Below are 11,567 nucleotides of genomic sequence, written 5' to 3'. Positions count from 1 at the left end.
AAACCAAATTCTGTGGCTCTGTCGTACAAAGTTAAGAAAAATGAGTATTGCGTAAAGGAAAATATTATCTGAGCCAGAATGAGGTCAGACGAGTAGAAAATAGGACACAAATAATTTTCTAATGCGAGTGGACTGTTTCTTTAAGTATATGCCAGGAGCACAGAGTAAGTACTGAGGAGGGTAGGTAGCTTTCTCAATCATAGAATCATAGAATTATAGAATCATAAAGGTTGGAAAAGACCCTTAAGATCATCGAGTCCAACCGTTAACCCAGCACTGCCAGGTCCACCACGAAACCATGTCCTCGAGCATGAGTGTAGCCTGTTGAAACGGAAAACAATTTCTCATTTTCTTTTTGTCACTGCGTCTGCGTACAAACACACGCTCGGGTTTTAACAGGTAGGTCGCTGGTTATTTTTGGAAAGCTGCTCTGGTTTTAGTCATAAGGACTGGAAAATGTGCTCACTTTCGGACCCAGCTCCTGATGCCGGGAAGAGCCAGGGCAGCAGCCTTGCCGTTCGTGATGAGATAAGAGATTCCGATCTATGCAGGTGTCGCTTGTCCCAGAGCGTTACGGACATCTGGGAAAAGGGTAGTTCATCCTCTTTTTATATATCGCACCCTCAGAATTTGTTTCATGTTCGGTGGTTGGTTATGTCATAAAAAATTCCTAAATGTTGCAAAAGACAAAATTTTCCTGCCAGTGGCATGTCACCCTGGACTGTAGCGAACTTGCTGTTCACGCTAGAAACCTTGCTAAGGACAGAAATGTAAGCAGACAGAAGATAGGTAGGCACAAATTTACAGAAAAAAACCCCATTTATATTGTATCAGCAGTGTAGTTTCACTTCCTGATTTCTGTAGCTTACTTTCTTGGGTGCTGTATTTCCATATCCTTGCTTGCCATTTTGTATTCTCAGCACGTTAACAGTTAACATGTTTTAAGACTTCACCTCCTGGCTTTTTGTGGAACGTGTAATTTTAGTGGAAATGCCAAAACTACATTTCAAACCCAGTGTTGTAGATTTGAACATGAGGGCAATTTCTACTTTTTCTTTCTACCTATGACAAAAAGCAACTGCAGCGGGCCACTTTGTTTTCAAGCACCTTGCAAGGGAAGAGTGCCCTGCCTAAAGCAACCGAGAAATGAGTCCTCTCTCTGTTTTGACTGCTTTCTCTTCCTGATCAAGAGTAATTTCTCGTCAGCCCAGGAGATTTGAATGAAGATCAGCGTCTCAGATGTCGCTGCTTGCGAATGGACTTTGGCTGTTGTTTTTAAAACTGCCTCAGAATTTAGATGCCTTGTTGTCCCAATGAGTTTTGGCTTTTTTTTTAGTTTTAAGTCACATAAATTTGGGGTAGTTTCAGTTGGTGGAAAAACCCAAGCGGAACATCAGTGGAGGCTGAAATCTGAAGTGCTGTAGCCACTGAGGAGGATTTCACCCCGGGTGTCTCTGTGTGGGCAGCAATACCGCAACAGTTCTGTCCATGTCCGCAACTGGGTGGTGGCGGGTGGTGTTTCAAGTTCTGCTCTTTGGCCCTTTCCTGTGCTTGATACATATCGCTTCTCCTTTATTTCTGTGAAAACCTGACCAAAAGGAGAACATAAGGCGCTCATCCGCTGCATGTGTACTCATTAACTCCCACTAGAGCAGGTGGCAGCGCTTTCCTGAGTACTGGTAAACAGGTACTGGTAAACAGGTCCCGGCTTTCAGTTAGAAGACCGTTCCTTTTGACCGTGGCATTAATTGTTTCCTTGATGCTTGTGCTTTGCCCCCACGCAGTGGCTCATTCTCCTGCAGTCTTATTCCTTCTAGAAGTTCTGCATCAAGTAAAAAGAAACGCATGGGATCCAGGCTTGCACTAGCACGTCCAGCCTTACCATTCGTGAAATCTGCCACTCGGGGCAGAATGTCTTCTGTCAGTGCTTTGGTGTTATCGCTGCTTCATAGCCGTCACAGAGATTTCTTCAAGTGGATGGAAGAGGACAAAGTTTGTTTTCACAAAATGTATGTGTTCCTTCTTACGTGGATTTTAAAAAGTCACTACAAAGAGAGACATAAAAAGTTCTGTCAGAAGGTAGCAGTAATCACAGCTGAAACTTGCTATAGTTTGAATATACGCTAGCAGACCTCTAGGAGAGGTGGTAATCTAGAGGACAGGCAAATACGTGCCTCATATATGTGTCCTACACTTGATAAATCTGGAAAGAAGGAAACGATACACTGCAAATAGTTAAAAAAAAAGTCTCAATTTCTCAGATTTAAGGCTTGTCTTCCTATCATCTGGCTATGTTTCAGTTTCTCTTAAGTCAGTCATTCGTTATTTCCCGGAGGCAAATTCTCCCTGGCACTGCCCCATTCTTTTAATTTGCTAAGCGTCCTGTGATAGTAAGACAGTAGAACTGAGATGAAATAAAGGAGTGACCTAGGTGGCAGAGGCTTGAGCACAACCCCAAAGGCCAAGCACCCCTCAGCCCTATTACAGGGAGCATCCTCAAGTCAATGCCCCGAAACTCTGGGCTTGCATCCCCCGTGGAGCAAACGCAGCCTTCTGCTCTTGTCTCATCAAGGTAATCTGAACAGGCTGTCGCAGACACAAGGGGAGTTCAGAGGGCCGAGGGGTGAGCCGCAGCCCAGCGGCCTGGCATTTTTCTTTAAGCCTGGGAATGCTCGTAGTTCATTCAAGATCCTCTCGGCATTTTCACACTCATGTCTTGATCCCACTTTCATAGCAAGACAAAACTGTCCAGAAAGAACAGGTATGAATCCAAGAACCATAAAGACACTCATGGCCCTGACTTGGTGGCAGAGAAAAAGATGAAATCTGTATCCATCCCCCTGGATATGAGAGAAGGCTCCCTTCTCCGTGATATCCTTACATAATAAAAAGGTCAACAAATGCGATATAAACATTTACAGAGGGGATCCCTAAAGGTAAATAGAAGCGGTGAGTATTTCAAGCTTTTACAATTTTATTGACGTTTTGGTTTTAGCATGGACAGTTGAATTCTGATTCTCCTGTCTGCTTGCAATCTTGGAAAAAATCTGACCTCAAAAAAAGAGGAGGAAAAAAGGAATTATCGGTATTTTTGCAGTCTCATTATTTCTGTGGAAGCCTGTAATATTTATCTTTAATAAAAAAGCCAGGCTAGGAGCCTGGACTTATTCATTTGGTCCTCTTATGAGCTATGGAGCTTTCATCATTCTGGAAAATAGTTGCAAGGAAAAGCTAGAAATCATTCATCTCAGGAGCTCAGTGTGAGTGTTGCTTCAGTGCTTAAAAATTGGTCTTGTCATCCCGGCATTTTGTATTAGCTGAGTCAGAAAAGCTGCTTAACTCTTCTCTTTCCGCTGCCTTCTCAAAAACCGAAGCCTCATTTGGAGGTACGGTGATTAACTGGGTCCAAATGTGCCTGAAAACAAGCTAGTTGTCTAATGACCTCTTATTTCCACAGATTTTTATAAGGTGTATATGTGTGAAAAATAGTGCTCTGCAAAAGAAAAAAATACGAAATCTTCCCCAGTTTACCTGTCTTCCAGTAAGGAATGGGAGAAATTGATAGACTGATACTGGAGTTGCCAATGCGCCTTACTTCACATATCCGCTAGCGGCACTGGCTGCGTCCGTGGAGATACAGGCAAGTGGGATCTGATCAACCTAGTACAGCGTTTTTTTCCAAAAAAATTGATCATGTTCCTCGTGAGTTTTAACTTTCATGGAACAAGATAGTTGGACCTGTCAGAGCTTGATAACTGTTTAAAATAAATGATACTAATGATGCAAAATTACTGAGCACGGCTGTGTTGAAACGTGCCTGCAGAAAGTTGTAGAGAGATGTGTCAATGCTGCCTGTTTCACGAAAGGGCAGATGAAACTCGGTATCAGTGAGCCTAGTTGTACCTGCAACCTAATGTATATGCGCAGGAGGAATTGTAAATCAGCTGTCGTCACTGAGGAAATAGATCCGGGTGTCGCAGGTTTGATGGTTTTGTAGAACTGTGTACAACGTCTTACGGCAGTCAAAAAGGTGTCTGGAGTTTTAGAAAGCATTTAGAAAGGAATGGGGGGGGAAGGAGAAAATACGAGAAAATCTTATTGCTTTCAACGTGTCATGTTGAAAGCAACCGAATGCGAGTCCTTCGACTGTGTGTGATTAGACAGTAGAAGTCATTGTCACAAGATGCTGAGCCGGCCAAAAGTATGATGGGTTTGAAGAAAATGCATTGTAAGTACTGGAGATGAGCAGCTGTAGTAGTACAGAGTTTGCACTTGAACTCCTGCTAAGCATTAGATCTGACTAAAGGCAAACGGCTTATTCCTTTTGTAATTTCCGAATTGCGCTTAGATTCTCAGCCTGCCTTCCAGATTCTTCCACACAGAGTATCTTCCTCTCTAGAAATGCACAGAAATTGTGAAGTCATCTGTGCACTGACTGGCACTAACAGTTATTACTAAAAATAATTAACTGCAGGTGATATTAAAAATAAATTTTCACCACAGTTTTCAACAACAGAGATCTCAGGTTTGTTTTTATAGGTGGCAAAATTCTTGTTTCACTTTTGCACAGAGAAACGAAATGCCTGTTTGCTGACCCAGAATTTTCCATGGCAGTCTGTATAATTTCCAAAGGATCCATTTCCTGTAGAGTCGCTCCTAATATCCTGTTATAAACAAGAACAAATGCAACACTTGGTACAAGTCTGCAACATCAAGCCGACGCTGTGTGGATTTTTCCTGGGATTTTCCCAGGCTATGTGATAGCAACATGAGAATTGCAGTCGTTTCCAGAATGGGAAGCAATCCATAAACAAAAGCAAGTAAAGGATGGATAGTGTGTCTGTCACCTGATACAGAATCGGGATGTTTGTGTTAGTCAATATTCATCACAGAGAGGTGGAGGCCAGCAAACCAGTGTTTGTATTCTCTATTCTTCTAAGGAAGAATTAGAAGTAATTTTTCAGGGACTTTCCAGTATTTCTTTCAATGACTTCCTCTACGGTTTGCAGCATTGATACATTAGAGCGACATATACTTTCGGTGTTACAAGAACAGTAACATGGAAACTCAAGGGAACAAACTGTAGTTCGTGATTGAAAAGGCTCTGGATACAAGAGTAGACCTGCAGCAGCCAGGCATGGGAGGGGGTGTTCGAGGATAAGGAAATGACAGGAGGTTGTTGCTCGGTGGTCTGGTTGCTGCTTGGGGGAGGTTCACCTTGGCTGGACACCAGGTGCCACCGAGCCGCTCTGTCACTCCCCTCCCCAGCTGGACAGGAGAGAGAAAATATAACGAAAGGCTCGTGGGTCAAGATAAGGACAGGGAGAGATCATTCACCAATTACCGTCACAGGCAAAACAGACTCGACTTTGGGAAATTAGCTTAATTTATTACCTATCCAATCAGAGTAAGGTAATGAGAAAATAAAAAGTAAATACCTTCCCCCCACCCCTGCCTTCTTCCCGGGCTTAACTTCACTCCCGATTTCTCTACCTCCTTCCCCCCAGAGGTGCAGGGGGACGGGGAATGGGGGTTGCGGTCAGTCCATCACACGCTGTCTCTGCCGCTCCTTCCTCCTCAGGGGGAGGACTCCTCACACTCTGCCCCTGCTCCAGCCTGGGGTCCCTCCCGTGGCAGACAGTCCTTCACAAACGTCTCCATCATGAGACCCTCCCACAGGCTGCAGTTCTTCACCAGCTGCTCCAGCGTGGGTCCCCCGCGGGGACACAAGCCCTGCCAGCAAACCTGCTCCAGCCTGGGCTCCTCTCTCCACGGGACCACAGGTCCTGCCAGGAGCCTGCTCCAGCGCAGGCTTCCCACAGGGTCACAACCTCCTTCGGGCATTCCCCTGCTCCACCGTGGACCTCCATGGGCTGCAGGGGACAGCCTGCCTCACCATGGTCTTCCCCACGGGCTGCAGGGAATCTCTGCTCCGGCGCCTGGAGCACCTCCTCCCCTCCTTCCTCACTGCCCTTGGCGTCTGCAGGGTTGTTCCTCTCACATATTCTCACTCCTCTCCCCGGCTGCAGTTCCGCAGGTTTTTTCCCCCCCCCCCCTTCTTAAATATGTTCTCCCAGAGGCGCTCCCACCACCGCTGATGGGCTCGGCCTTGGCCAGCGGCGGGTCCGTCTTGGAGCCGGTGGCATTGGCTCTGTCGGACAGAGGGGAAGCTTCTGGCAGCTTCTCGCAGAAGCCGCCCCTGTAGCCCCCTGCTACCAAAACCTTGCCACGCAAACCCAATACGTTGCTACTGTCCTGTTGCCCCCAGACTGAAATTGCTGGTGAAAGAAGGAAGTGGAAGTGGTTTGGAAGGAGGATGAAGTAAGCGACCAAGAAAATAGCTGAGGACAGAAAGGACATGGAAACGTCTCTCCTACGTTTACTTGCAAGGAGGGCAGTAGAGAAATGAATGGAGGGTGATGAATACACATGGCGGCTGTACCACGGAATGGCCTTCTGAAAGGGTTGTAGATGCTAAATGAAGTGGCCAAGGGGAGCAGAAGCTTACATGAGACTGGGAAAAGGAGAAGACGGGCAAGCACGTGCAGTTAGCTGCAGCGAAATCTCAGGGTCCTTCCTTTCATTGTGGTGCAAACGTCCCGACTCTTACTCACCGCCTGGTCAGCTTTCTGGTACGTTACGCAGACAGGCATGCGCGCGCGCGCACACAAAGACCCTTACTAAATAGTCTGCGTGTTTTCAAAGGGTACAGTTTTCTCCTATGGCTTCTGCCCGGCCCGATAACTGGAGGGCCACAGGGCACGTTGTTTAGAGGGCAAGTGGTTGAACGCCTCAAAGTGATGCCAAAATAATACGGGTCGAGGAGAGGACTGGCATCGGTCTTACTGAGAAGGGTCTTCAAGAAGAAGCAAGCCAAAGACAGCTGTCTTATTTTGTGATTTTCTGCCAGAATCCTTCACCAGTGTTCATATGCAGTACGGGTGCTTCTCTCCCAAAGGGGCCGAGCATCAGTGCCTGTGCATGATGGGGAGGAACAGCCGGGCCTTTTAAAAGAGGCAGGCATCGTGTACTCAGCACTCTCCATTTCAGGAATCGGAATAGAAGCACTTGTTACACAAGGGCAAATGCTTGATATTTGGGCACCAAAGTAAAGGTCACAAATTCCCATTTTGATAGTCAAATAGTGGCCTTTTGATGTAGTAAAGATTTACAGCTCTGGGGCTGATCTGAACACTGCCAGTGTTAGGCACCCGAGGGTAAAATTCCCTTGGCTGCAAGGTACTAAAATCGGGAGCCTTGCCCTGCAGCCTGCCAGCCCCCAGGGCCTGGGAACAGCCTGAAGAGAGGAGAGTTAGCCTACCTTAAGAGTTCGTTATTGCATTCAGTAATGTCCGATTACCGTAACAGAGTGAGTTATGGTACCAAGTACTAAAAATTTTCATTTCAGTTCCAGAAATCAAGCTGAGGTGGCAAAAATGAAGCAGACTGTTTCCCAATAAAGCAAATGAAAATGTAAAAGACCAAACAGATACCAAACAGATTTTTTGTAGAAAACATTTAATAATACATTGTTAGGAACACGTACACTCTCACAAGCAAATTCTGTGTATGTATGTAAGATACAGTTTTTTCCATTAGCTGATTGAGGAGCTAATTAGACATACAACCAAGTCCTTGTACAGAGCAATGCGACTGTGAATATTTCTTAAGAAATGAACAGTAGGCATGGAAAATCCAGTAGAAATTAAATAAATTATCGTCATTTTCTCTCTTGTAGAAAAGCTACTCAATAAATACATTTACAAATACCATGTAAATCACAATAAATAAATACCAAACCCACTGTCTTACAGATTCTGTAGGCTAGATTTTTAAAGTCAGAAATCACAGCTCACCGTCTAGCCACAGGCTAGTTCGGGCAACTGTTGTTGACACAACATACCAGTGCACTCCAGGGGAGCAGGAGGAATTATCAGTTTGCTGGTGTAATAGCAAAATAGTAAGGCTTAGTGTAAGTACGCTGTGCTGTAAGTGCATTGCACTTTACTGGCTGTGTTTGTTTGGCTGAAGTGGCTGCCAAGGGTTCTTCATTTCCTTTAGCAAATCACTTTTCCTATTCAGCGTCTTCAGCGTCAATGAACAGCGTGTCCTGCAGACAACGCTGACCATTTTGAAAGACTTTCTTAAATAGATGCAGTTAAATAAATAAATAAATAAATACATTTTAAAAACCATCCCTATTTAACATAACAACATTGATGCAGGAGGTGGAAGGTGGTCCGCTGCCCGAATGATGCTTTTTCCAAACGTTTCTCTCCGAGAGGAGCGGGAGCAGTTCCCAGGTGTTTTCTGTCTCGGTGCTTCTTAGAGTGGCGAATCAGAATTGAGCTGAGCCCTGTTAAGAGGTGAGGGAAGAGGATAATTTAAAAGGAGGTTCAAGACCGGTTACCATTGCTTAGCATTGCACAAACAGGTAAGGATGAGTGGTCTGTTTCCGTCTTTCTGTGCTCTCTTGAGGCACAGAGGGATTAAAGGTGATGTTTCCAAAGCAGTGACTGAAATCCCAGTGTGCGCGTATCTGGCGCCCAGCTAGGAAACTTCTGCAGTGTGAGCTTCTGCATTTACTCGCATCGAGAAACTCATGAACTCGGACATACGAATTATTAGTATATGCTACTGTAGATCAGGGGATGATTAATTTTTTAAAGCCTCATTTTTCAAAGGGAGCCAAACACTTCTGTGTTCCTTTCCCTCCAAACGGAGTTGCCGGTACTCAAAGGTTTAGTTGTGACCTATCGGCTTGAACAAGGACCCTGCAGCAGAATCAGGAAGACTAAGACTAATTCTGTAATTAAGCAGCGAGTTTCCTTGTTCTTTAAATCTGATTAAGAGAAAATGGCAAGTATCACTAAGAAATCCTACAACTTGGCTTTTTTGGGGAGGTTTACCACTCAACTGCCCAGATTGAGAGGGAATGGGACTTACTTGGCCAAAATTGTCTTTATGATCAGCTGTACCCAGGGAGCAGTGGGCTCCAAGCACACCTCTCTGCCGTCCTTCAGAGTAGCTCTGCAAAAGAGGGAATAAGGAGAAGTCAGGAAACTGCTGCATGGATTTGTTTTTGTCACAGAATGTAATATGGCATTTTTAGATTAGTTAGTATAAATTCATCCCAGCTGCTCTAGGTTAGACTTGGCCATTTTGTTACATGTGGTCCGCAACCGAGGAGACTAAAACCGTCCAGAAGTGGTGTGAGTCTGTGTGCCTGCTCTCCAACCAGTCCCACGTTCCCAAAAATCTTTCTCAAGAAAGAGTGTGGGTACTTGGTTTGAATTTGTTTAGATTAGTAAAGCTTTCTTACAACAACTGAAACCTGCAGTGCTGAAAAGGTGGTTCAGCAGTATAAGGATTTCAACATTTTCTTCCCTCTTCCACGCTATTCAAGAGCAGATTCGTTTCATTGTTTCCCTAAATCTGCGTGCGGGCACTTAATTTTTCTCTCTGAGGCTGACGCAGACTGTCTTAATGGGAGTTTTGCCTGCGTAGTAAATGCAGGATATAAACTACGTTATTAGCTCGTGTATGAAGAACTGACCAGTCCTTGAAATTCATGTTCTACCACCAGAAATATTTAATATGCGCCATGACTGATAAATAATGATCAGTTCAGGAATACGTAAGGTCATAGAGACGATGAAAAACGTGGTGTGTTCCTTAAAACCATCTCTCTCAAAAGAATAACCAAATCCGACTACGTGGTGTCAGCCTGCTAACTGTCGTACTTGTCACGCGGCGTAAAAGCCCCTGCGGCGGCGACGGCGGCGGCGGGGCGTAGCTGGAGGAGTGGGAGGCTCTCGCAGAGCTACTTACATGACTTCAACGTTCTTGCAGTGGGGGCCGCTCTGCGTCAGCTTCACATCTTGAATGGATTTGGGAGGGATGAACTTCGAATGAGTGGCTATGCACTGGCACCGGAGCTCCGTTCCCATCCTCGCCAGGGCCCTGCCTGTCCGCAGAAAAGGAAGATCGTGGTTAGAGAGGCGGTCTTACCATCCCTGTATCAGACACAAAGCATGACTGCTCTATTTTAACAACATTCTCAATTAAAATACTGCATTTGTCCAAGCTGCCTAAATCCTCGCGGTATAAAGATCAGTTGCTTGTTTGTTTCAGAGGAGCTGATGCCCAAGTGCATTTAAAACTAGATTAACGTATCCTTCTGAAATAAAAGCGCGCATTTCGCGGTTACTTGCGCTGACCGCACTGTACGGTTAGTTGCATCGTTTTACTGTCATCTGCATCGGCAAACTGGCAACTATGCAGAAGACAGAGCCCTCGAGTTTTTCATTAATTGCAGGCTCATCCATGCTTCTGCGCTCGTATGGTTTGTTCTCCGTCCCCAGCTGTGTATTACTTGGTTGAGGCAGTATTAAGTAACGAATATGAGATCATAAACTGTTCTTTGTGTGGGAAGGGAGAGAAACAGTCCAACACTTCGGAAGAGGAGCCTGTCTCTAGCTGCATACACTTGAAGTGAAACATAGAAACAAAGCAAATTTAAGTTGTAGCCTTCAAATTTTTCCCACAAGATGTCAGTAACTCTTCAGTACAAGGGCGACGGGGTAGATTTCTGACTGAAGTTGCTGAAAATCTCTCGAAAGAAACTAATTTGCTGAAACAAATACAAAGCTACCTGTCTGCAAGGACAAGCATCTCGGTAGATGCCTAGCCAGTACTACAGCCGTGGGGTTCGCGGGAGGGATCTCCTTACCTTGAGACATAGCTGCTGAAAGCAGGAAGAGAGCCAGGACAGCCAGGAGTTTGCCGTTCATGATGAGACGGGAGGTTTTGGCTGGGATCGTTTAGCTCTGGTTCTCTGGAGCGGTGACCTCTCTTGTCCCGGAGGCTTGCTGATGCCTGGTCTGGGCGATCCATCTTGCTTATATACCGTTTTGTGGCCGGCGTGTGTGCTCTGCTAGCTTGTAGATTGCGTTAGAGGAATTTCCCAGATGTAGTAAAAGTGAGTCACATGACTGTTGCGAAACTCCTTTCTACATGACGAGGAATTACTCTGCTGAGATGAATATAATGTATTAATTTATTAAAATCTGCAAATAATGGCCGTGCATGCCAGTTACTGTTGTAGGCTTTTGTAAATTTTGTTCTCGTTCTAATGCATAACCTTATGTAGTAATATAACTTTGTGGTGGTTTCAGTTACGTTTTTGTTGTAACTTTTTATTGTTTTCTTCAGGGTAACAACTGCTCTTCGTAGGGATGCCAGATCTAGACTTGAGATATTCAACTTCTTATCTCCTTTTATGGTGATAGCTTCTATTTATCTGATTTTAAGCTGCTGGAGTGGAAATCAGGCAGTGCTGAAATCACTGAAAAGTTTTTTCACCGGGGTCAGGATTTTACCTCAGCATTGTTTTGGTGTTAATGATTTTAATTTTTGTTCTTTTCTTTTTTCCTGTTCAACTGGCATCTTACAGAGTAAGTTCACCTCTAATACTACCTGTTCAGTGAAGGAATTGAGGCTGCAGTATTCAAAGCCTCCTGTGGGAAGCAGACATCAAATTCTGAACGGCTTTGAAAATCACACCT

At 45.0% G+C, this 11,567-nt stretch overlaps 1 protein-coding gene across 1 annotated transcript; it reads right to left on the bottom strand.

Moving 5' to 3' along the window:
* Nucleotides 1-7,507: 7,507 nt before the first annotated feature.
* On the bottom strand, nucleotides 7,508-10,890 carry LOC104015863 (interleukin-8). The gene is made up of 4 exons (XM_009468653.2): nucleotides 10,733-10,890; nucleotides 9,832-9,967; nucleotides 8,947-9,030; nucleotides 7,508-8,356 (listed from the first exon to the last, which is right to left on the bottom strand). Exons 1-4 carry the CDS (start codon nucleotides 10,791-10,793, stop codon nucleotides 8,326-8,328), a joined length of 312 nt encoding a protein of 103 aa, XP_009466928.1. The 5' UTR covers nucleotides 10,794-10,890; the 3' UTR covers nucleotides 7,508-8,325.
* Nucleotides 10,891-11,567: the final 677 nt, after the last annotated feature.

Source organism: Nipponia nippon, unplaced genomic scaffold, assembly GCF_047370975.1.
Source record: "Nipponia nippon isolate SJK-2023a ecotype South Korea unplaced genomic scaffold, ASM4737097v1 scaffold_6, whole genome shotgun sequence".
Taxonomy (NCBI): Eukaryota; Metazoa; Chordata; class Aves; order Pelecaniformes; family Threskiornithidae; genus Nipponia; species Nipponia nippon.
Note: the sequence above shows the minus strand (reverse complement) of the source record. Positions and strands in the feature narration are given on the sequence as shown.